General features: G+C 41.9%; 1 protein-coding gene across 3 annotated transcripts in view; it reads left to right on the top strand.

The window, feature by feature from the left end:
* The window catches only part of TRAPPC9 (trafficking protein particle complex subunit 9), a 538,517-nt gene that overhangs the window by 163,252 nt on the left and 348,566 nt on the right, over window positions 1-26,699 (top strand). For all 3 annotated transcript variants that reach the window (XM_063327588.1, XM_063327590.1, XM_063327587.1), the window contains one exon: window positions 22,206-22,348. In XM_063327588.1, the coding sequence (XP_063183658.1) occupies window positions 22,206-22,348 (143 nt within the window). The remainder of the gene's footprint in view (window positions 1-22,205; window positions 22,349-26,699) is intronic.

Here is a 26,699-nt window from a genome sequence, read left to right as displayed (position 1 = left end):
TCTGTTCTCTAGGCATCCTGTTTTGGTTACTGTATGTGGCCACTCTTTGGTTACTGTATGTGACCATTCCAACCCCCCTGCCGTGGGCAGGGACACCTCCCACTAGATCAGGTTGCTCAGAGCCCTGTCCAGCCTGGCCTTAAAAACTTCCAGGGATGGGGCTTCCACCATCTCTTTGGGCAACCTGTTCCAGTGTCTCACCACCCTCATGGTGAAGAACTTCTTCCTAACGTCCAGTCTGAATCGTCCCATCTCTAGTTTGAATCCATTCCCTCTAGTCCTACCATTACCCGACATCCTAAAAAGTCCCTCCCCAGCTTTTTTGTAGGCCCCCTTAAGATACTGGTAGTCCACTGTAAGGTCTGCTTGGAGCCTTCTTTTCTCCAGACTGAATAACTCCACCTCTCTCAGTCTGTCCTCATCGGAGAGGTGCTCCAGCCCTCTGATCATCCTCCTGGCCCTTCTCTGGACACGTTCCAGCACGTCCATATCTCTTCTGTAGTAGGGGCTCCAGAATTGGACGCAGTGCTCCAGGTGGGGTCTCACGAGAGTGGAGTAGAGGGGGAGAATAGCCTCCCTCGACCTGCTGGCCACGCTTCTCCTGATGCAGCCCAGGATATGATTGGCTTTCTGGGCTGCTAGTGCACACTGATGGCTCATGTTGAGCCTCTCGCCCACCAGCACCCCCAAGTCCTTTTCTTCAGGGCTGCTCTCAAGCCAATCATTGCCCAGCCTATATCGGTGCTTGGGATTGCCCCGACCCAGATGGAGGACCTTGCACTTGGTCTTGTTGAACTTCATGAGGTTGGCATGGGCCCACCTCTCCAGCCTGTCAAGGTCCCTCTGGATGGCATCCCTTCCCTCCAGCGTGTCAGCCGCCCCACACAGCGTGGTGTCGTTGGAAAACTTGCTGAGGGTGCACTCAATGCCACTGTCCATGTCGCTGATGAAGATGTTAAACAAGACCGGTCCCAGTACTGATCCTTGAGGGACTCCACTTGTCACTGGCCTCCACTTGGACATGGACCCATTGACAGCCACTCTTTGGGTGTGGCCGTCAAGCCAGTTCTCTATCCACTGAGTTGTCAGTCCATCAAATCCATATTTTATCAGCCTGGAGACCAGGATGTCATGTGGGACAGTGTCAAAGGCTTTGCTCAGGTCCAGGTAAATGACGTCAGCTGCTCTCCCCTTGTCTATTGATGTTGTGACCTCATAGAAGGCCACCAGGTTTGTCAGGCACGATTTGCCCTTGGTGAAGCCACGTTGATTGTACCAAATCACCTCTTTGTTATTCTTCTGCCTCAGCAGTGCCTCCAGGAGGATCTGCTCCATAATCTTACCAGGCACGGAGGTGAGACTGACTGGCCTATAGTTCCCTGGTTCCTCCTTCTTTCCCTTTTTGAAAATGGAGATTAAGTTCTATCTTATTTATAAGACTCTTAACTTCTAGTTGTTAGTGAATGAGAGTAAATTTAGGTGAGCTGGTGTCCACCTGGGGAGAGCATTGAATATGCTGCATAATGGTCCTGTTTAACTAAAAGAATGAGCATTAAAAACATACTGTCTTAAATATTTTTGAAGAAGATGCATCCTAGCAAGTACGGAGAGATAGCCAGGAGCTGGATCTTCTGATGTAAGAGATCTGAAGTAAAAAGCATCTATTTTTTACATTACTGTACCGATCATTAACTCTTTAAGATTTGGGTTTGTATTAGAACTGTTACTGCAAATCAGGATTTATTTTTGTGTTATATTTTTATGTTCATGCATTGATTCTTGCATCAAACAATTCAAAGAAGCACTTTGAAATGTGAGAGTCCCCATAATGTGGTGGTACAATTTTGAGAGGACTGGTGAAACGTACAACCACTTCTAGCACATTTGGTTGTTTAAGTTTGTATTATGATCTCCACTGTACGGAAAATGGCTAAACCCCCTAATTATTCTCTCTCCAATTCCCAAGCTTAAATTGTATGTTGCGTTGGCCTTTATCTTTTTAAACTAGTGTATGAAAAAGTAAAAGAATTTAATTTGTATGAAGCAGAGAAAGGGAGAGCAAGGCCTGAGACGTCCGAGTAATGTGGGCAGAGGGTGAGTAGTGTATAATAACTTGCCATGTATTTGCTCTGTAGAGCAACGTTTTTCCTTGACGTCATTCATAAAGCTGTCACATCCACACCACAATAGAAAGATACTTCCCTCTACAAATTTTACAATATCTTGCAAGCTTGTTTGACAGGGCACATGACAGGTCTATCAAAACTGGGAGTCTCCGGTGACAAAATTCGAGACAAGTGGCAATCCTGTAAATGGAAAAGGTGGAATTTATATATGTCAAAAGCAACCCCATTTTTATTTAAATTTCTGGGAGTTGTCTTACCATTTTTCCTTCTCATTTTTCTATCTATAGGATCTGAAATATTAAAATGAGAAACACACTGAAATGCTGTCTAGCTGTACCATGCTTTTATATAATCTTACATGAACACTTTCTTGTCTTATCCTCGAATCTCTTCCTTTATCTCATTTAGCTGGAAAGAGTCAAACTAGAGCAAAATTGGGAAATCAACTTTTAAAAAAATCTTCTTACTGTATTTTTCCCTCAACATTTTAGAGGCTTACGGTCAGTGAAACAGATGGCTGAAGCCTGACCTGCAGACTGCTGTGTGCTGACAAAGGCTTGTGAGTTCTTCTCCTCGCGCAGGTGCTCTGATGAAGGCAGCTGAAAAAGAGCAGAGAAGCAAAAGGCAGTGATGGACATGGAGTCCATAAATCAAGCGCAAAAGCGACATTTCAGCGCCTGAGGACATGAACAATTTATTTCTATTAATTGAGGATATATTTAGAGCGGTGCAGACTGTTGTCCACAGCGCTTTCTTAAAGTGGTGAAGTGTTGGCGCATGTTGATTATAATACATATAAATGGATAGTCATTCACCTGTCTTATACATTGCAACACAAATGTATTCAGGTAAGAGTAGCTGTGGGCTGTGTTTCTGTCCAAGGTCTGGCTGGGTGGCAGAAAAGGGGGATAGAAGGTCTCTGCTTGCTTTCCTTCTGGGGACACAGGTCAGAAGGCTTGAGAGGGAAAGAAGTTTTCAAGTAAGGGGTGAGAAAGGGGAAAAAGGAATGGCTGAAAGGATGGGAGCTCTGCTGTCAGGACGTGTAGACCTCAGCAGCCGGGGAGACGCATGGGAATAGCAAGAATCGGATCGTTATCTCTCTCTGGTGACAGAACGGACTGTATCTACGTTAGTAAGTAATGTGGCCAAAAAAAATGCAGGTTTTTAAAGTGAAACAGTTGCTGCTGAGGATAGGCTGTCTATGCTACCAATGCTTTTGAGGAGGAATGTGGGGGGATTTTCTTTTAGGTTGTCTCTAATCTGATATTGCTCAGGTTGAACTGGGCTCTGAGCAACCCGATTGAATTGAAGATGTTCCTGCTCATTGCGGTGGGGGTTGGACTAGATGACCTTTAAAGGTCCCTCCTGACCCAAACGATTCTATGATTCTGTGATTGTGGACTTGAATGCCTAGTAGTGGCTGGAGTGCACGTTCCAATGTAGTATCACAGAATTGTTTCTGTTGGAAGGGATCTCTGGAGATGGTCTAGTCCAACACACCTGGTCAAAGCTTGGTGAGCTAGAGCAGGTTACTCAGGGCTGTGTCCTGTCAGATGTTGAGTATCTCCAAGAATGGGCACTTTGCAAGCTCTCTGGGTAACCTGTTCGAGCATTTGACTATCCTAACAATGACAAAGGTCTTCTGTATGATTAAAGGGAATTTTCTGTATTTCATTTGTACCCATTGCTTCTCGTCCTCCATTGGAACCCACTGAGAAGAGCCTGGCTTCATCTTCTTTGGTCCCTCCCTTTGGGTATTTATACACATGGATAAGATCTCCCTGAGCCGTCTCTTTTCCAGGCGGAACACTGCAAGCTCTCTCAGCCTCTCCTCATATGACAGATGCCCAAATTCCTCAGTCATCTTCATGAACCTGGGCTGGACTTGCTGTAGTATTCCTGTATCTCACCTGTGCTGGGGAGCCCAGCGCTGGACACGGCAGTCCTGGTGGGTCTCAGCAGTGCTGAGTAGAGGGGAACAATCACCTCCCTTCACCTGCTGCCAACACTTCCTAATGCAGCCCTTCATAATTCACCCTGAAAGAATCAAGTTTGCATGCTTCCAGACCACTCCTCAACGTGCACAAAGGCTCAGGAAATAAGAACAAGCAGGAGACTGACCGCAAAAGGATCTTCCTGATCCAGATCCCGATCCAGACAAACCAAATCCTGAAAATGCACCCATAAAGACTAACAGTCGACTGTGCGGAGTTCACACAAAGTCTCCAAGGTGGACTGATAGAAAATGTGAAAGAATAGAGTAGACGGGGAGATCTTATTTACAAAGCTTTTAAAATTCTGTTCTGTCTCCTTTTGTTTTGTTTTGTTTTTTAAATTGTAGCTGTTCTCGGAGAATTAGAACTTCTAAGGAAAGGTGGAGAGAGAAGTCTAGGTAAATCTGTCTCAGAGTTCTGGCTGTCTTAAAGTCCCATCATAATTTTGTGGTTAATTTTATCCTGTGGTATTTTAAACCTGAGTATTTTCTTTTTAACATTTTTTTGGCTACTGCGCTTACCTTGGCACATTTTTAGTACCAAATATTTGAAATATTACGTATAACTCTAATAACTTGCATTTTTCAGAACTCATTTGGACTTCTCGTCTGCTTTGGAAAAGTTAGTTTCCTTTTTTAAAGCCATACAGCTTCTTTTTTCTCTGATAGGAGTTGAATGCAGATAGGTTGCCTTAGGCAAACAATTGCAAATCAATCCTCAAGCAGAGTCCTGAGGAGTAATTTACACTTTTCCTATATTAAACCTGCGAGGCTTATGTTTAAACTGAGCTCTTATGTGTCTTTATTTCAATACGAAAGTTACCCTCATGTTACCTGGTAAAAATAGATCGTCAGTTGCCAAACAGATTGTTTACCATTTGGTGTGATAAAATTAAAATGTTAGAGATGGACAAGAACAACTTGGTTCTTAATAATCTTATTATTTTTTTAAACCGGGGTGTGACACTTGTCATCTGGATGCAAGAATGTGTAGTCAACTATTTATGCTTCATTGTTGCTTGACTTTGAAAGCAAGTTTTGACTACTATTTAGCTTCTATTAAAGAGAGTATAATACAAATTCATTGGTAAACGGTTCTTGACTTTTAAAATTAATCCCTGTGAATTTTGTGGTGTTGCATGCGGAAGTTTTGTCATTCGAGTGGTAGATGGAGGGATGTTTTGACTTTTGTTACCGTGTGATGATATTAATTTTTATTTATATGGTTTTATATTGTGCATACATTAGCTTGTCTTTTGGTGAAACAACTACTAAAGTGTCCATAAAATGAGCCAGTATTTTGCTAAGATGTGGAAGAATGAGTAGATGAGGCGTTCTTGTTCATTTTACAGAACTCCCTGCCGGTACAGTGATTACATTTATTTTTAATACCGTTAAACTCGAAAAAGATACTATTTTTTTCATTTTAGAACAAAATGGGAACATTATGATGGTATTTAGCAATAAGCCATTAAACATTTATTCTAAGTATCATGGTTCTGTAAGAGTAGGTAACTAGAGGGTGTCAGTGGCTTTTCTGACTAGGAACTCGACAGGACGCTTCAGTTGCGACTTTCAGTAGATACGCACAAAAAGAGTTCTGTGGAGAAGAAACTTCAGGATTATTGCATGCTCTCAGATCGTGCCTAATTTTGCTTTTCTCTGGGGGAAAAAAAAAAAGTTAGTGAAGTTTTGGGGTTTTTTTGTTTGTTTAGTTTTTTTTTTTTTTAAATATGTTATTCATTTTTAAACAAGCTGGAGACAAAACCCACCCACACCAGTTTTAAGGGAAAGAATTATTGTTCAGTGTATGTATGAAATAGTTTTTCCATATAAGCTGTTAAGAATTAGCACGCTTTTCCCAGTTATCTAATTTGGGTTGGTTTTTTTCCCATAGCGCTCTTATTTCTCTAGAACTGAATGGATGGTCAAGTGGAATTCACAACAGCGGAATGGTTTTGGCTCAGGATTTAATTGAGAATGAGGAACAGTTGGAAAATTCATGGTTATTTGTCTGTTTTAAACCTCTGAAGTTATGAGTCACTGTTTGGGAGTTTCCTGCTGCATATTTATGAAGTTCTCTGGGTGAGCTGACTCAGTGTGTTTTTTAAATAAGCGTTTGTAATCCTTTTAAATGCCTGCTAACCACTTAGATTGGAAATCAAGTTAGCATCCCCAATAAAATCAAAATAGTGATTTAAAGATCAGGCACCAGTTCCTTATGTCTATCTAGCTTTAATATTACATAGAATCATAGAATACCTCAAGTTGGAGGGGGACCCATAAGGATCATCGAGTCCAACTTCCTGCTCCTCCATATGACTAAAAGCATTGTCCAGACGCTCTTTGAATAGGCATATATTTGCGTATAAAATCCATATATACATACTTTGCAAAAATCTTTAAAATTTAATAATTTGTTTATGTCAGTTCACCACTGAGGATCCTTACAGAGTGATGCGGTCACACGAGGAAGAGGTTTTTGCTGAAGTTTTATTTATGTGTAAGCAGTCGTTGGAAGATGGGGAGATATGCTTAATGTTCTTGAGTATCTCAGAGAAAAAAGGAAGGAATCGGGGACTGACTATTTCCTATTCCCACAGAAAGATTTTCTGTTCTTTTCGAAAGTTCTCCTGATCTATTAGTGTGTGGTGGTTTGAAATTGTTTTACAACTTGAATTCTGGAATTTGATTTGTTGTGTTTCCTTCAGGAAGAGATCGCTGAATCCGCTGATTAATTCTTTTGTTAATAGCGAGTTACTGGACCTAATGGTAATGACCTGCAGATGACTTTTAAGAATGTATTTTGTCAGAGGAGGAAAACCCAAAAGTAGCGACATACATTAAGCATTTTTTTGGGTGGTATTTTTATAGGATGTTCTGTTACTTTTAGAGCATGATGGATCTATGTGAAGAATACAGATCTGTAAGTAGCGGCAGCTCAAAACCAGTGATGGTTCGAGTATTGTCTGAATTGTGAGATCACGCTCAGAAATCAATAATAAACCCGTACTGCAGCCTAGTCTGACATACGCTGTTCAAATTGCCAGTGACCAGCCCTTTATAAATCTATATTTCTGAGAAAACATTTTGTCATGCCTTTCATCTGTTTTTAAGACCTTTGCCTTTGTAAAATTTGCCTGTTTTCATTGTAACATCACAGCATTTAAAGTGTATTCTCAGCCTTCATGAATCTTTAGTGCAGGTGGGACTTGGAGTGGCTGATGGTGCCGGAGCCTGTTGGCACAGACGGTGTTTACCTGGCTGAATTATGGCAAAATGGGATCAGTGGAGAGAGAAAATGAATTTTAATGTCACCTCTATTTCTGTTTCATCCGGGGAGACCTTATAGCCCCTTCCAGTACCCAAAGGGGGCCTACAGGAAAGCTGGGGAGGGACTCTTGATCAGGAAGTGTAATGACAGGACGAGGGGTAATGGTTTTAAACTGAAAGAGGGGAGATTTAGATTAGGTATTAGGAAGAAATTCTTTGCTGTGGGTGTGGTGAGACACTGGCCCAGGTTGCCCAGGGAAGTTATGGCTGCCCCATCCCTGAAGGTGTTCGAGGCCAGGCTGGATGGGGCTTGGAGCAGCCTGGTCTGGTGGGAGGTGTCCCTGCCCATGGCAGGGTGTCAGAACTAGATGATCTTTAAGGTCCCTTCCAACCCGAACCATTCTATGATTCCATATCTGCAGTTATCTTCTTGTGCTTACGGACAAGCTAAGTCCAAATTCCCTGTATTGCGGAAAAACATTTGAGGAAATCACATACACCGGGTTTATTAAGAGAACTGTATGTTTTAATAATGCGAGTGAATGCTTGGTTGCTTGGCATATTAGTTTTCGGCTAGCGTGCCCAGTGAAAGGCAGAAGATAAGTTGGAATGGAAAGCGTCGCCATTCTGCAGCTCTAGGACCTGATTTCTAGCAAAGCTATTGGACAAATTTAATTTCTGAAGCGTTAATCCCTGAAAACTAGTTTCATTATTTTTTTTTTATTCTGTTAGTTTTTATCATCAAATTAAGGAGTGGGAATTTGCAATATTAATTCTGTATAAAACTCATTAAATCAGTGGTAAATTTAGCTCGATAACTTTACTGATTTTGAAAATGATTGTGCTACTAGAGCCTCTATTTCCAACCCAAGTAGCAGCTGAAAAATCTGAAGTACTCAGTCTTCCATATTTATATGTTAATGGCTGTGCTGAATAAACAGATCTATTGATTAAGTTGTTCAAGCATTCCTGTTTTAAAGCCTCTTTTTTCACTTGCTCCTACTTTTGAACAATCACTTAATTGGGCTTATCCCTCCTAATCACAGGAATTCCTGAAAAAAATAAGGATTGCTTAACACAAGAATACCAAAGAGCTCTCATGTAAAAAATGCGATCACTCCGTTTCAAGGATCTTTTATGTGTTATAGTCAATTTTTTTTTCTGATTTGCTGGATGCATTATTTCTTCTTAAAGTACTTCAGCTATTGCAGAGGAGGATTTGTTTTGTCTTTTGAAGGTGTGAGTATCATTTTTGTTTTGAGTACAATACAGCAATATTATGAATAAAAGGTATACGAATAGTGAATGGAGCTTGGTTCTTCAGGAGACTGTTATTGAACAGTGAATCATAGAATCGTAGAATTGTTAGGGTTGGAAGGGACCTTAAAGATCATCTAGTTCCAACCCCCTGCCATGGGCAGGGACACCTCCCACCAGACCAGGCTGCTCCAAGCCCCATCAAGCCTGGCCTTAAAAACTTCCAGAGATGGGGCTTCCACCACCTCTCTGGTGGAAGAACTTCTCATGGGGAAGAACTTCTTCCTAATGTCCAGTCTGAATCGTCGCATCTCTAGTTTGAATCCATTCCCTCTAGTCCTACCATTACCCGACATGCTAAAAAGTCCCTCCCCAGCTTTCTTGTAGGCCCCCTTAAGATACTGGTAGTCCACTGTAAGGTCTGCTTGGAGCCTGCTTTTCTCCAGACTGAACAACCCCACCTCTCTCAGTCTGTCCTCATAGGAGAGGTGCTCCAGCCCTCTCATAATCCTTGCGGCCCTTCTGGATTTAAGAGCTTCAGGAAGCCATTTTAGTTTTCGTGTATCCTTTGTGTGGGATGGATTTGTGTGTTGTGAAATAGAAACTCTAAATTTTGCTTACTTGGGTTATGGTGGTAGTCTTGGACCTTGTGTCAGACCGCACACCCATAAGGGGATGCATGTGGCTATTCTTTGTCTGGAATATAATCTTCAAATTCTCTGGTGTTTTAAAAGCCCATAAACTTTGAAAAGTGAAGTTTTATATTGCCATTGGGGAAGCAGAGTAACCAATACAGTTACTTGACTCTTACTATTGGTTAATATAGTAAAAACAGAAATGTAATGGCAGAGTTAATAGTAAGGTACGTATGTTGGGATACTGCTGAAATGCCTTTTTTATGAAGGGCAGTCGTGGTAAGCAAATCTGTCAGAATCCTTTGAAGAGTATGCTGAGCTCATGAACAAAGGGAAAATTGTTGATAGTGCTTACTTTATTTCTAAAACACTCCAAAAAGACTCTCACAAAAGGGTCTTTGAGGAACAAATATGCTGTGAGATAAAAGTGGAGGTTGCATCCTGAGTTAAGAGCTTGTTAAGGGCAGGACAAGTGGCCCATTTATTCACTGAAGGGTGGTCTCCAGAGGAATTGGTAGAGGTCTGGATTATAGAATCACAGAATGGTAGGGGTTGGAAGGGACCTCTGGAGATCATCTAGTCCAACCCCCTGCCCGAGCAGAGTCACCCAGAGCAGGTTGCACAGAACGTGTCTAGGTGGGTTTGGAATGTCTCCAGAGACGGAGACTCCACCACCTCTCTGGGCAGCCTGTGCCAGGGCTCTGCCACCCTCAAAGGAAAGAAGTTTCTCCTCATGTTTAGGTGGAACTTCCTGTGTTCGAGTTTGTGCCCATTACCCCTTGTCCTGTCCCCGGGCACCACTGAAAAGAGCCTGGCCCCATCCTCCTGACACCCACCCTTTAAGTATTTATAAGTGTTGATAAGATCCCCCCCTCAGCCGTCTTTTTTCCAGACTGAAGAGACCCAAATCCCTCAGCCTTTCTTCATAAGAGAGATGTTCCAGTCCCCTCATCATCTTGGTAGCCCTTTGCTGCACCCTCTCCAGCAGTTCCCTGTCCTTCTTGAACCGGGGAGCCCAGAACTGGACACAGTGCTCCAGTTGCAGCCTCACCGGGGCAGAGTAGAGGGGCACATTGCTGGCTCAGGGTCATCCTCTTGTCCTCCAGGACTCCCAGGTCTCTTTCCACTGAGCTGCTCTCCAGCAGGTCAGCCCCCAGCCCATACTAGTGCGTGGGGTTATTCCTCCCCAGGTGCAGCACCCTACACTTGCCCTGGTTGAATTTCATGAGGTTTCTTGTGCCTGTTCCTTTGAGCGTGCTCATAAAGCATCTGGATATTCGGGTGAGTAGGATTGTGCCAAAGTTTATCAAGGGGAGCGTACCTGAAAACCAGCCTTTAAGGATTACAGGCTTATCCTGTGATAGAGGTGGTTTGTTAAAATCTGAGGTGGAGATCAGCATTGATCCACATGCGCATTGTAAAGTAACGCACATGAAGAAAACCCAATCTTAAGTCCAAATACACAGTGATGGGCTCCGAATTAACCATCGCCATTCAGGATACGGATCTTGGAGGTATGAGACATTCTACAAGATGTTAGTTTAATTTGTAGCAGCAATGCAAAAGGCAAACAGGATATTAGGAATAACAGAAAGCAAAAGAATAGAGAGGAAAATAAAAAGATTCTTCTGTGTTTACACCACTTCGTGTGCAGTCTCTCCCCCTTTTCTCACAAAGGGCACGGTAGGAGGGAGCAGAGAAGGGATGGGCCCGTGTTGGGGAAGCGTGAAACAGTGTAGAAGAATTTGGCATGAAAAAATAAAACTGAAAAACTTCATTGTGTTACTCAGAGACTTCAGGTTATTGCATATGAGCCTGTTCAGGCTTGGTGGTGTTGCTTTCATTCCCTTCCTGGGTGGGAGGGTTGGAGAAGAGAACTTGCACTCACACTTTGCAAACTTTAACAGTGTCATCCAGCTTTCTAAAATTCTCATTTCCTTAACTCAAAATATATACTGAAAGATAATACTTGATTGCTGAGTCTGCAGTAGCAAGATGTGGTGGATGGCAATTCAAAAAAGCAGTGTGCTGGCTCTCTCAAAAGGTGACCTGGTTGTGGATGGGTAGCACCATTGACCCGATGTGTCATTCTTAACTGGGGAGTTGCTTGTGCAGCATTTTTTTTTTTTTTTCTTGGTGTTCTTCCTGGGTTTGTGACTGTTTTTATACTATCTTGTTATTTCATTTATGATTTCATGACCCGTGGGGTGCTTATGTTGGACACATGGTCTTTGCACCGTTACGTGCAAGAGTTGGTTTTATCCACCTCCCACAGGTGTCTTCTTCCATTGAGGAGGTATCTGCCGACATCTCGTGCCTTTGCTCTTGGGGACCTTGCCTGCAGGGTGTAATGAAGAGGTTTCAGTGAGGAAATACATTCAGTGATGCTTCTTTACAGCAACCAACATGTTACATCGCCATCACTGGGAGAACCACTCTGAGTTGCTGGTCTCCACATGAAGAAATTTCCCTTTCGAAGGATGTGTGTGATTTGTTCTTCAACGCCTCTCCCTGCATTTACTCTCCTTTTGTACTTTTCTACTTCAGAATTGGGGCAGGATTTCAGAATTGGGGAAGTTATTGAGGAACAACATGTGTGATGGCTTGCCCTTCCATTGCTTCGGGTTCCCCACGAGCATTTTTCTAGGAGGTTCTGCAGTTTAGCGTCAGTAGACGGAAGACTATCGGTAGGAATGTTCCACATAAAAGTTGCTTGTACTTAAATTATTTTTAACCTCTCATCTGTCCCTTGGCCAAGAATGAGGTTCTGTGAAGGCTGCGGTCAGCAGAGCTTGCGTCTCAGTTGACGGAGGTAAAACCCTTGAGGCAGACGAGAAAGTGCATCAGCCACTTGGGCACTGGGCTGCAGTAGCACTGCCCTGGAGGCCTGGGTGCAATTTGCCCTTAATTAAAGAAAGCAGAGTTCTGTGGTTAATATTACAAGAAGAATTATGTATTATATTTCCAGAGGGGAACTGAACTCTGGGAGAGAATACTGTCCAGAGGAATAATGCCGTATTTCTATATTTCTCCTGTCTTTTGGAAGCAACAACTTGTGTTTTAGCTAAAAAATGCACACAGAATAACTGGTGAACGTGTGGCTGCAATAGCCAATTAAAAAGCGCAGAGTTTAGTGCAAAATTAATGCTCTTCAGGAAAAGATCGCCGTATATTGTATTTTACGTGTCAGTCTGTATGTCTGTTTTGTTCAAATGACCTTTGATTCACCCTGTTTGTTAATGCGGAAGGACTACAGCCTGCCTTTAAACTTAATATTATTCTGCTCACATCTCCATTCTCATTATAAACATGGCTATTTTTAGCTAGCACAGATTCAGAATATGCCTTGTAAGCTTAAGGGGGATTTATTGAGCTCCTGTGTGTATTCACTAGAGATTCCTTGTTGAAGCTTACTGATTTAGGGGTGGGGAGGGGTAGAATGTACTGTTTAATTCCCGGCATATGCCTGCAGGAGCTATATTTAGCCACAGCTACTTGTCGTTGCCATTGTGCTATTTTTACAAAGGGATGCAGCAGTTTCGTTGTTCGGGGGCTGAACTAGACAGAAATGTAGATGGATGAGCTAGATAAACATGGGTGTACTGCAAAAATTGCTGCTGAAAGTCGGTGTGTGTGCAGTAGGTGTGCTTGAGTAAAACCGCGCTGGAGCGTGAACACAACAGGCACCTCGTTCGATAGGCTGGTCGTGTAAATTCACCTGATTAACACACGTGCTGAAAATGATATTTAATTTTGCTTTAGACTGATAAGGTAGTTTAACAGGAAGAACAATGTGGGCTTTGGATTTGTGCGTAAAAACCACGGCAGTGGCACGATGTATTTCATCGCCTAATCAGTTATTAAGGATTTTATCATAGGTTTTGTAGTTGCCATGTATATTTTTAATGGAATACAGAGGAGAAAAATTAGTATGGAGAATGCTTGCTGCAGTTCAGTCCTAGAGGATGATTACATATGCACTACAAGATGATTACATATGCATATCCTTTTTATAATGCATGTATCAGGGCTCTGCTATCAATTACGGCACTACTTGGTGCTTTAAGGAACAGTATCTGCTGGGAGAGTCTCCTTTTTCCATTTGGGGGAAATTGGAATTCTGCCTTGATCAATTAAGTATTCCAGCAGATTTAGATTTGTGTAATGATTTGCATTCAGAGAAATGTATAGGTACTTTCTGTCCTTTCTTGGCTGTTTAATTTCTCCTTAAAAACACAGAATTTTTTTTTTAGCTAGAAAAAGAAAAAAGAGAGGTTTTGTGTCACTTGTAAAAATACAGAAAGCTTGAAGTATGTTTTGTATATCAGAAAATCAGACAGGTTAGCCGTAAGTGAAAAGACTAATATTCTCTGGTGAGAGAGAGAGAACAATGAATAGATCTTATTGTGCAAATTTGCATATCGCTACGCACTCATTCCATCAATAGTTTCATGTAAAAATTCAATTTATGATACAATTTACTTTTTATGAGCCATGATAAGGTGATTTCTCCAGGTAGAAAATTTCATATATGGTTCTTCGTGTGTTCCACTTCTGATCTTCATTTCTTATTGCAGACCTTTCTTGGGTAGCCTAAGATTTGAGCTAGATACTAAAGACATCAGGGAGGACTAATGAATTAATTAGTAATTAATTAATTTTCAGTTTTGGAATAACACTGAGCTTGAAATAAACCTTGTGGGGTAAACGCTTGGCGCTCTCCTTATCACAAATGACACGCTCCGCTTCTCTTCCCAAAAATCCTTTCAAATGCCTGTATTTCAAGTAAGGTCTAAGTGTTGGAGGGAATGATGTGAATTCCTGCATGGAAGAAGCTTTGAACGTAGCAGCATCCGAGTCCCTGTGGTCTTAGTTTTGCAGTAACAGACTGGTCTGAAGAATCAATGCTAAGATGCGTGTGTACCTCAGAAACCATGAACTAGAAATGCAATGCCAGTGACATTTCGTTGGAGTTTTTTTTTTTTTCCTTTTAGATTGGAGATTTTTGTCCTCCCAAGAAGAATTATAGGATTTCTAGTCAGTAGTTTCGCTGCTTTTCCTCTTTAGTGGGGTGGGGGTGGGTGTTTGTTTTTTTTTTTTCGTTTATCCTCCTGAGAACAAGCGGGCAGGAGGATAGTCAGCGTCTGTACATAAGGGCACCTGTTGCTTCTCCCAGCACTGCTGTTAAGCCTTAGTTTTTTCATACAGACTTTATCCTTTAAACGCAATTTTTAAACAGACTTTATCCTTTGTCATGTATACAGAATCCCAGAATGGTAGGGGTTGGAAGGGACCTTCGGAGATCATCTAGGCCAACCCCCCCTGCCAAAGCAGGGTCACCCAGAGCAGACTGGACAGGAACGCATCCAGGTGGGTTTGGAAGATCTCCAGAGAAGGAGACTCCCCCACCTCTCTGGGCAGCCTGTGCCAGGGCTCTGCCACCCTCAAAGGAAAGAAGTTCCTCCTCATGTTGAGATGGAATTTCCTCTGTTCCAGTTTGTGCCCGTTGCCCCTTGTCCTGTCACTGGGCACCACTGAGAAGAGTCTGGCCCCATCCTCTTGACACCCGCCCTTTAGATATTGCTCAGCATTGATGAGATCCCCTCTCAGTCTTCTCTTCTCCAGGCTGAACAGCCCCAGGTCTCTGAGCCTTTCCTCATCAGGGAGGTGCTCCAGTCCCTTGGTCATCTTCGTAGGCCTCCTGTGGAATTACGGGCTGTAGGCTCAGCAATGGGAGAAAGAAGGAAAGATCACAAGTATTTGTCTTGTTAGGCTATTGTAAATTCAAAGTCAAGAAAGTCCTAATTTAAATTAATTTTGATAGCCAAATGAATACATAGGCAGAGATGGGTGCATTGGTAAATGCCAGGACTGAATTTTTTCATGAGAACAACTCTAAACATAGACACAGTCTTTGCATTCACAGATTGGTCCAAAGACTGGAAGCTTGGTGTATTTGAGTCCCATCTTCCTTGGTTTCAGCTATGTAGGCATCTCCATTTCCCTCCTGATGCTCACATTTCCCTGAAAAATTCAGCTGTGTTCTATGTACTGCATTTCTGCATGAACCAGGTTGCTGGAGCAGCATATCCCATGTGCTTGTATTCGAAAGCTTGCAGTCTCTAAGACTCTGGACCTTTTCGTGTTTGGTCCAGCAATGCTTAGGCCGGATCATTTTGATAGTAAAGATGGGAAATTGAGGTATAGAATCATTTTGGTTGGAAGAGACCTTTAAGATCATCAAGTTAACCTACACTGACAAAACCACCACTAAACCGTGTCCCTCAGCACCATGTCTACGCGTCTTTTAAATACCTCCAGGGATGGTGCCTCAACCACATCCCTGGGCAGCCTGTTCCAATGCTTGACAACCCTTTCCATGAAGAAATTTTTCCTAATATCCTATCTAAACTTCCCCGGGCGTGACTGGAGGCCATTTCCTGTTGTCCTACAGAGTCACATATAGAAAGAGGGATAAAAAATGTAGTCTGACTAGGGCAACCCCCCCCTGCTCCGCTCTGTGATAACTGTGTGCTGTGTGGATGGGGATAACCCACGCAACTTAGCGTGAATTCAGGTGAGCAGCAGGGCTGGCCTAAGGCAGCGAGGAGCAGAAGAGGGCTTGAACACACCATCTGGAGATGCGGTCTGCACCCTGAAGCATTACGGAGTCCCTGCGGGGCTGTGTGAGTACCGCAGCCCTGAGGAGAGCTCGGCTTCACAGCCCAGAAGCAGCGAGGAAGCCATGGAGGTGCCACCAGCACTTCATCGCTGCAGCCACGGAGCCAAGGCTGGGGATGCCATCTGGGTCAGCAACGTTGGCACTCTGAGCACGCTTTGGGCTGGCCATCTCTTTGCTGGTGCGGGCATATTTATTGCCAGGGTTACCTGCCGCTGTTGAAAAGAGTGTGGTTAATTTGAGAAACTCATTTTCTCTTTGTTACTGCCAGATAATTTAATTAGTTGCAGTTAGGCAGCTGAAATGCCTGATCCCTGATTTATGTGCACAATCCTCAAAGCTCTTAAAAGAATTTAAGCATGGCACCCAACAGAAGAAATGGAGAAATTAATTTTGTAGAGAGAGGTTCTCTGGTGCCTTTTGTGAGATGGAACTGGTGAACTAGTACATTTTTATTTCTCTTTATTGCTGATGAATATCACTGATCGCCCATCAGAGTTGAATATGGGAACAGAATGGTCAGAGAAGGAGAGGAAAGGAGAGAGACGAACAGAGAGTTTAATAACAAGGGGATTTATAGACTGTTTAAGGGAAAAAAAAATAAATTCAAACCCGAAAACAAAAGGCATCCAATGAGAAGAGGGACTAAAAGTAAGAAGGAATGGAATGGCTGAGCACTCACGAATGCGTGGAGCATGCCCTGCTAATGCTGATTTGCTTGAGAAGCAGAAGAACAGGAACATGATGGGATTTGGGAAGAAAACGTGTTTACTGCTGGGCAAATAATTTGATTTATTTGGTTGGTTGGTTGGTTTTTAAAAGAAGGTATGTTTGAAGATTACACACGTAGAGCAAGTTCTATTTCAAATTTCAAGCCCTAGTCCTCAGAGAAATTATACTCCTTAATAAGAATTGTTTTCTATAAACAGTTCAGAAACTAAAATGTAAAGATTATATTCTGAATTTCTATATATTTAGTCTGGTCTTCTGTTTCTTAATGGGGAGCCTGCAGTGATACGTTCTGGTATTTCTTCACAGTTGTTGCAGTCAGTATCTGCCGAGCCTCAGGAGCAAACTGCCTGTAGCGAAGCGCTGGCATTTCGTCTCATATTAGATGTTGAGGTCTACTCAGTGTCATTTTTACTATACTAAGGGAATTTAGGAAAGACCTGCAAATGCAGCGTAGGTGAGCCTTTGTTACAAAGTATGAATTGTTAATTATGGAAAACGCTGGTAATAAATATTTCAGAAATTAATGTTCCAGTTTGGGGAAAAAAATTGAGGACAAAATCTTGCTTTGCTATCTGAAACGCAAAGTGCAGTACGTGTGGGGATGCGCTACTGTACGAATTGTTATAAAACAGAATCTTCTACTTCTAGTAGCAAGATGTGCAGATTTAAAATCAGAGTTATTGCTGCTGCGAGTAAAATTGCTAAGGAATAAGGAAATAAAGAATAGAGAAACACATCTACTAAGCAAAATAGGTGATGTAAGAATTAAACCCTGGAGCTTCTGACCTGAACACCTTTTCAACTTCGTAAATTTTACAAAAGCAAAAATTTAGATGCATAAAAGTAGTTTTTCAGCACTGAGGAGAAAATTACATGAACATTTTATTGATTGTTTACTCATTAACAACATATCACTAGAAATTAAGAGTTTCCTGACTAACTAATTCACCTACCCTGTATATCGTTCTCATTGTTGGTAGTTTCTTTGTTGGCCGTATCTAATATTGATGTTCAGTTGTTCTTGGTTTTTTTTTTTTTTTAAAGAAAAGGACTCTCTTAATGTTTCTCGTATCTTGAGGACTTTTTCTTAAAACCAGTCTAATCATGAGAGCTGCTAATATTAAATTAAGCTAATATTTTGTGTTGTTTCATGGAACGTTTACTTTCCTTTACATACAGCATATAATGATTACATTTCTGCAGGTAGATTCTTGCACCCTTGAGTTGTACTTACCTTAACACACACTTGGTGTAAACAAATTTTTTAAGCTAAAATAGTGTTCTGCTACATCTAACTTGGAACACGTTTTCTGGGGCAAAGCTTCTTCATTTTGATAGTCAGTCTACCCTCTACTTGAAAACAAGCATACAGGGTGGATCGAGCTCCATATTTAACTTCCCAGAACAAGGAATTATCTCTGTCTCTGCTCTTTCCCCCTTCATTTCTATGTTTCTTGTGTCATTAGGTGTTTTGGGGAGATTTCTTCTCAACCAGCGGTGTTCTAGCTTCTGCATAAGAAACAATATTTTTAGAATTATATGGAAATTCTCTTTAAATAAAATCATAGAATGTGTTGGGTTGGAAGGGACCTCTAAAGGTCATCTAGTCCGACCCCCCTGCAGTCAGCAGGGGCATCTTCAACTAGATCAGGTTGCTCAGAGCCTCATCCAACCTGGCCTTGAATGTCTCCAGGGATGGGGCCTCCACCACCTCTCTGGGCAACCTCTTCCAGCGTCTCACCCCCCTCTCTCTACTTCTCGGTAAGAAGTACTGTAGTAGTAGGTCAGTAGAAATAATTGATCTGAGTTGTAGATTGTAATTGTTTGAATTGGCGATTAAAAATCAGTACGTTGCTGTTCAGCCAGAGTCACTGCTGAGGGATTGGCAGAAGGGTTCTGACTGTTGTCATTCAGTTACAAAAATTTAATGCCCAACGTTTTGCTTTTCATTAGTGGCATAGTGTTATTCAAATAGCAGTTCTTTTCTAATTTTGCTTTTAATTCTGTTATGAAAGTGAATATGGGAAGGATTTCCATGAGCAGATTGGAGAGAATGATTTAGAAAAAAAAAAAAAAAAAAAAAAAAAAGCCTGGTACCTGCTCTATGCAGAAGATGTGTTTGAGGACAAAATGCCTGAAAGAAAGCAAAACGGTAATTTTTTTAGAGTTTATCTGTAAAATATTTCTTGTCAATATAGCAGGTGGTGTTAAGGTCTGGTGCTGTTGGTTATGAGAGTCTAGTCACCTGGAACTTACATACAGAAACACTTTCATTTCCTTTTCTTCATCAATACAAGAAAGGACCAATGAAGTAGTAAAAAAATTATCAAGCCAACGACAGGTTAGGTTAAACACTTTATCAGTATTTTTCCTATTGACTTTCCAGAAAGCAACTCTGCTTAAAAACAAGAATCCCCCTGCTAGTCCGTAGCTATTCTGAATTCCAGATGTGTTCGGTTAAGGACAGGCTTCTTCTCCTGGCTGCCTGCCCTCAGAGGCCGGCGCGCTCCATCCTTCCGCAGGCAAAACGGTGGTTTTGGGAAACAGCGGAACCCTGCTGGTTCCTTTTTGGCCTGCAGTGATGCAGTTGGGAGAAATCTAATAAATCCTATTGGTATTTGTAAAGATGAACAGGATCTGGAGCTCAGTCTGGTATTTGTGTAGGTTTGAGTGGAGTAAGTATACAATATTATTTAAATCAGGGGCTGTAGCGTTGGGACCGTTCTTCTCTGCGGGTGCTGCGGGAGAAAGCGGTAAATTGTTATAAATTGGAGCTTTGTAAATATATGAAAGCGTAGGATTTTTTTTTTCTATCCTAGAGATAGAAAATCAATCTTTCATATTGTATGTGGAGTCCTCTCCAAGGTGTGTGTGTGTAGAGGCGTTTAAAGGAGATTGAATTTGTGTTTGTTTGGTGGGGGTTTTTTTGTTGTTTTTTTTTTTTTGTTGTTGTTTTTTTTTTTTACGTTTTGTTCATGTTATAGCAATAAAACTTTCTCTGATCACCTGAAGTCACCTGAGAAAATGATTTCCTTCAGTCATGCACCCCCCTACATCTACACCCCTGATGTAAAGTCTCCCTGATGTTTTATCTTTGGGCGTGTGTGTACGTTCCTAGGAACCCTGCAAATTATCGTGGCCAGAGAAAGAATATAGGTTTGGGTGTCCTGTGGCGCTCGGAGATCTTCAGCACCTCTTGTGTCTCTAGTGTTCAATGTTTCCAGTTCAAGCTTACATTTGGGTGAGAAGAGATGTCCTCCTGATGTCTAGAGTGATAGAAGACCGTTAGGTTTTCTTTTCCCTGTTCTCCAGCGTGGGACACGCGCAGGGTCATGAGCACGTTTCCTTGGATGAATTCCTCACTACAACAGGGACCGAGATTATGATGATGCCCTTAAACTCTCCTGCTCATCAACGGCACGTGACATTTTTTAGCCTTTTTCTGGAAGTTTTTCATTTGCAATTGGATGTTAGGAAGGGCTTTGCGTCTGGAATGATAATGCTCCATTTATTATATTTATTACATATTTAACTGTAATTATACGGGACTGGGCTTAATAAAGCAGCCTTGTGCTATGGTCCTATGGAGCATAAACCATGGATCCATCCCAGAGTAGCCTTCCCAGGCATGATACTGAGTGTTACACCAATAATACAGAACATACATAACGAGAGTTTTCACACATAACCTAATGGAAATTGAAGTCCGTTCTCACGTTATGGTGTAAGTCGTCTCAGATCCTTGTACTTGTGCAGTTTAGCTCTGGTTTTTATTAACTGGTCCAGATGGTTAATTGGAATGAAGTGTGTCTTGAATGGGTTTGTGCTTTTTTATTTTTGTATTTAATATTGATTAGCTTTCCTGACATAAACTTGAGTTCATTAACTACAAATTAGGAGTTGACATAAACAGAGTAGACGGGTATGTCCAGAGTGCCCAGTGTAGGTTTTTATTTGTATTATAAGGTGACTCTCGTGAATTTTAAAGAAACTTAATTAGAAATTGGAGTTAGCCCACTTTACTTAAAAGCAAGATGGAAACAGGCAAAACATTTTTGCTGCATGTGCGTGCTTAACATTAAACTCTTGGTTTGGGTACTCTTTAAATCACTGGATTGTGGTTATTTTAAGTAATTGATTGTATCTCTGTTTCTTTTCCTTCAGCCAGACTTAGAAACAGGATGGTATCAAATATAAATGTTTTTTTTTATAAGTAAGAAAATCCTTAGATTGTTCCTTAAAGCTTATGAAAAAAATTAACAGGTTTCAGAAATTGTTTTGGGCATCTTCAGTTGGAAGGGAGAGTACTTTTAACTGTCTGTGGATCGATGATATCTGTTAAATGTAATTGGTTTCCTGGATAAGTTGTTGACCTGAGGTTTGGTGGGTTTTTTGTAGTCTTCGTTTTTTTTTTTTTTCCTTTAAGTAAAGAATGAGCTAAAAGCCAATCAAAGAGGACATACACGTAGTTTCTAAATCTTTTTAAGAAATGGCTGTCCTTCTAGACATAGTCTTCGGCACAACATGGTAATGGCCACGTTCGGGTAGAGTTCTGCCACTGCCTTTGTCCTTGCCCTGAGATGTGGCAATAGCAGCAGCCTGGGGGCCAGAATAAGAGCTGAGAAAAAAAATAAAAATCCACTGACACTTCCCAAATTCTCACCTTGCTTCCAGCAAATTCTGTTTCAGGAATGTAATGACAGAAGAGGTGGTGTGTAGTCTCTTTGGATGAATCAAATGTTCTGAGCTTGAACACTGATGCTGACACAGGACTGGTATGATGGGAAGCATCCCACATGCTGTTCATTAAGGAAAACACACAAAGCCCAAAATTTCATCAGGGAAGTGAAGGCTCAGTGCTACTGAGAGTAATGAGGGCATGAGAGTAATGCTAAAGAATCATCCTCATTTTTAATATTTACTAACCAATGGTGTTCTATAAAATGAACATCAAAGAAAGACAAGGTTCATGCCCCAGATGTAGTCAATGGTGTTGGCTTGATCGATTTGTTAATGGAGATGTTTACAGTGACTGCTTAAGAGACCAGATGCTTTTGGTTTTGTATAATCTTTATCTGTCCACACTCAAAAACTTTAAAGGTTTTCCATTTGATTACGAAGGTAATGAAGTGGTGAATGTTCTTTACGAGTATGAGAGAGCGTATCATTTAATAGATCCTGAATTCTTCTAAGCAAAAATAAGCTCTTCGTTTTTTCTGTGTTAAATGTGGTATGGAGAGGAATGAGAGGAAGGGAGGTCCAGCTGACTTTGTTCTGTACTCCTGAGCTTTTGTAAAGATTAGGCGGAAAAGCAACTGTTTATGTAAGATGAAGTTATTTGTTAGATTGCCTTTTTTCTCGAGATAATAGAACGGATGGGTTAGGAAGGCAAATTCTTGAGGGCATAGAAACTTTGTTGGTGAATCACTTTTATGGTCTAATTTAATTGAACTTGTGAAATTCACAGTAATGAAACATAGCTAATAAGTAATTTACTTTTGTTTCTCTAGATGCTGGAAGCCATTTTGAATTTTAAGTACTCTGGTGGACCAGGGCATGTTGAAGGATATTACAGGAACCTCTCACTAGGCCTTCATGTAGAAGTTGAGCCATCTGTGTTCTTCACACGCGTCAGCACCCTTCCAGCAACGAGGTAAGCCTTGTTTTGACTCGTGTATGTTTGACTCATTGTCTCCGTTATATTGGCTATAACGTAAAGACCATGGTGGAAACTTTCAATATCATCAGCAACATGTAAGTAAAGAATTATGTGAACAAATTTTCAAAATTCCTCATTTAGGAGTTTAACCTACTTTAACTGCCCTTAAAGCAATCCATGTGCATTGGACAATTTCTGAGATTCAAGCACTTTTTTTTTCATGATGGTTTATTTTACCAGGGACCGGATATCTCTTGTTTATTGTAAAATTTGATGACTCCTTTCTATATCTCTTCGCTGTTGTAGTGCGTTGTGCATTACATTGTTTTGTGTTTGTCTAACAGAATCTTACCCAAAATGCACGTGTAAATGACTGTCTTTGGATGTGAGGAGTAAATTGTAATCAGTCTCTCCTTTGGTGCTTGCTTTCCCTTGTAAGCCACAGAGTAGTTTCACATATCATCGTGAGTTTTAAAAATCATGGCAACACGTGATGGTGGTCAAATGCCATAATTACTAAAATCTGATTGCCTAAAATTCATCACCAACTGAGTACAATCAGTTTTAATAATTACTTGTTTTGATAAAATTGTCTTTATTTGCTGCTAAATACACAGTTCCTATTCTGTATGTTTTTATTAATTTCCTATTGCTTTAAATAATGGTTAAGCACATTGGCTTTTGCAAAAATGGGTTCTGTAAGTTAATGATTTTACCGATCCTTAATCCACAATTTTTTGTTAATGTAAGTTCATTTGTACTAGTAGTTAAATACTCTACAATCTTTAAATATTTTGAGATGCATTCAAACCCTGGCGGTTCCAGAGGTGGCCTTCGTATAGGTGTCATTCAAATGATGAATAAATGAGCTTGGGTTTGCCGGGAAGAAAGAAGATTGAGAGTGGGCTTTGTTTCAGTGCATAAGTACTTCTTGAGGTAGAAATATCGAGGAGGAGGAAATACTGGTTTTAGATGGAAGGTGAAGTTAGTGCAAGACAAAATTGTTATAAATTTGGACAGGAATATGCTTTTATTAAAAATTCCCATGTAATAATCAGCTACCAACTATAAAAGTAGCAGGATTATTGGAAAGAAAGCCAGTGTGCATAGTGGGAACCAGCATTTCGTTTGGTTTAAAGTCTGGAATTATTTCAGTGCAGTTGTGTAATACTACTACTAATAATAGTTGAGAGTGAACTTAATTGATCCAAGAGATTCCTACTGGCCCTTCGACCTTTTTCATGACAGACTTCAGAAATAAAACCCAACGACAGGCAAGACGGGAATTTAAGTCTAGGAGATACTGGGAGCATATTTCATTTTCAAAGGAAAGAAATGAGTCACCGGTATCAAACCATTGCAAAAAATGCCAAAGGATGGACGGACAGCAATGTAGCCTGCAAAACATGACGTGTTTCTTTTGTTCCTGCGAAAAATAGAAGTAAAGCCTTGAGAAAAGTTTGAGGCTTCAACTTGGAGAAACGTGGAGAAAAATGGACAAGTTGGAGAAGGCCTAGAGCAAGAAGAGCGGTAAAATGTGACTTATGCTAAAGCACAAGTTTAAAGAAACTCTCGGCCTTGCTGAAGCCAAAGAGAGCGCTGACAGACAACTAAAGTTTTTAATTACATAAACGGCACTGCCAAGAGGATAGGTATCTGTTTTTCACAGCAGATGATACAGTAAATAATGACCTTTGCATATAGCAAGGGGATTTTAGGTTAGGCAAAGATAATGAAACACTGAAATAGCTTTTGTAAAAAATGCTTAAAAATGAGACAAACAAGATTGTTCAAACTGATTTTTTTTTTTTTTTAGTGAATAGATTGTATCCAGCTCTTATAAAAGAGCCCTAGAACTGTATGGCTTTCTTGGTAAGCAGGTTTGTCAAGCATTTTGCTGCTTGAAAATGTAGCATAATAGCCATCATTTTATTCTTTAGGAACCGCTCTAGTGAAATAAATGTAATGCTTCCAGCGAAGTCAGAATACAGTATCCGGGACAGCTGTTTGCAAAATCCCCGGAACCTTGTTAGTGATGTTCAGAGTTTCATCCCTGCAATGGCTTTGTAAGGTTTTCAAGGTTTAATAAATGATCTTTCTTTATTGGCCTGTAAATACCACAGCATCTACTTTAAATAGTTTTCAAGAAGATTCCTTATAGAGGTTAACACACTCAGTTTGCATTTATTATTTGAGTGCATAGTCCTCTTCGTTCAGTGCCCCAAAAGTCCTCTCTACTCTGTGTGTACTTTTAAATGGACAGCACGAGGTCAGTGATGAGTGGTGTCCCCAGGGGTCCGTACTGGGTCCAGTCCTCTTCAATATACTCATCAATGTATCAGGAATAGTGTGGTGAGCCGGACTAGGGCAGTGATCGTCCCCCTGCACTCGGCACTGGTGAGGCCCCACCTCGAGTGCTGTGCCCAGTTTTGGGCCCCTCACTACAAGAGGGACATTGAGGTGCTGGAGCGGTTCCAGAGAAGGGCTACAAAGCTGGTGAGGGGTCTGGAGGACAAACCTTATGAGGAACAACTGAGGGAGCTGGGGTTGTTCAGCCTGGAGAAGAGGAGGCTGAGGGGAGACCTTATCACCCTCTACAGCTACCTGAAAGGAGGCTGTAGAGAGATGGGGGCTGACCTCTTCTCCCTGGTGACAAATGATAGGACGAGAGGAAACGGGTTCAAGTTATGTCAGGGGAGGTTTAGATTGGATATTAGGAAACATTTTTTCACTGAAAGGGTTATTAAACATTGGAATAGGCTGCCCAGGGAGGTGGTGGATTCACCATCCCTGGAGGTGTTTAAAAAAAGGGTAGATGGGGCACTTAGGGACATGATTAAAAGTGTTTTTTGTCAGGGTAGGTTAATGGTTGGACTTGGTGATCTTAAAGGTCCCTTCCAACCTCAGCGATTCCATGATTCTATGACCCGGATGAGGTGATGGAGTGCACCCTCTACAAAGTTGTTTGCTGATGACACAAAGCTAGGGGGGGTGGCTGACACACCGGAAGGCTGTGCTGCCATACAGAGAGACCTGGACAGGGTGGAGATCTGGGCAGAGAGGAACCTTATGAAATTCAATAAGGGCAAGCGTAGGGTGCTGCACCTGGGGAGGAATAACTCCACACACCAGTACAGGTTGGGGGCTGACCTGCTGGAGAGCAGCTCAGCTGAAAGAGACCTGGGAGTCCTGGTGGATAACAGGATGACCATGAGCCAGCAATGTGCCCTTGTGGCCAAGAAGGCCAATAGCATCCTGAGGTGCATCAAGAAGAGTGTGGCCAGCAGGTGGAGGGAGGTCATCCTCCCCCTCTGCTTTGCCCTGGTGAGGCCGCACCTGGAGTACTGTGTCCAGTTCTGGGTTCTCCGGTTCAAGGCTGGAGAGGGTACAGCAAAGGGCCACAAAGATCTCTCTCATGAAGAAAGGCTGAGGGATTTGGGTCTCTTCAGCCTGGAAAAAAAGCCGTCTGAGGGTGGACCTTATCAACACTTATAAATACTTAAAGGTGGGTGTCAGGAGGATGGGGCCAGGCTCTTTTCAGTGGTGCCCGGGGACAGGACAAGGGGTAACAGGCACAAACTTGAGCATAGGAAGTTCCATCTCAACATGAGGAGGAACTTCTTTCCTTTGAGGGTGGCAGAGCCCTGGCACAGGCTGCCCAGAGAGGTGGTGGAGTCTCTGTCTCTGGAGACATTCCAAACCCACCTGGACGCGTTCCTGTGCAGCCTGCTGTGGGTGACCCTGCTCTGGCAGGGGGTTGGACTTGGGTGATCTCCAGAGGTCCCTTCCAACCCTGACCATTCTGTGATTCTGTGCTCCTTGGTTCACTGCAATGACTTCCCTCCAGTCACAGAGCAGCTTGTGTGGGAAGCTGCGAACCTTCCATAAAAGCTTCAAACACAACACGGCGCTTTTATTTGAAACCCTCGTGTTGGTAAGCTGCCTTTTTGTGCTGGGTTTCCCCAGCTGTGTTTTGTGTAAGACGAGGTTATCCTACCCCTGCCTCCTCGGTCTGTTCTCAGGAATTTACGCTGTGAGGGAAGTATTTAATCCCGAGATTTTTATAAATAGGTTGAGGTGCTAATTCAAAGGTAGAGTTTCTGCGTTGTTCTGCTGTGTACGGTGTCACAAGTCTTATAGCAGCAGGTGCTAGAAGTAGTGGCCCCAGTTCAGCCAAGTGCTTCAGCTCATATTGTATGCATTGGCGTCATTCTTTGCCTGTTCGTCACACCCATCAGCGTTTATGGCAGTGGAAACTTTATTTTAAGTGATTTGCTGATTGGAGATGCAGTTGAAGATGTGACTGCTTTTAATCAGGGTGCCTAAAAGCTTTACTGGGTTGGGG

The sequence above is a fragment of the Chroicocephalus ridibundus genome, chromosome 2 (genome assembly GCF_963924245.1).
Source record: "Chroicocephalus ridibundus chromosome 2, bChrRid1.1, whole genome shotgun sequence".
Lineage (NCBI taxonomy): Eukaryota > Metazoa > Chordata > Aves > Charadriiformes > Laridae > Chroicocephalus > Chroicocephalus ridibundus.
This window is presented reverse-complemented; position numbering and strand designations above follow the sequence as displayed.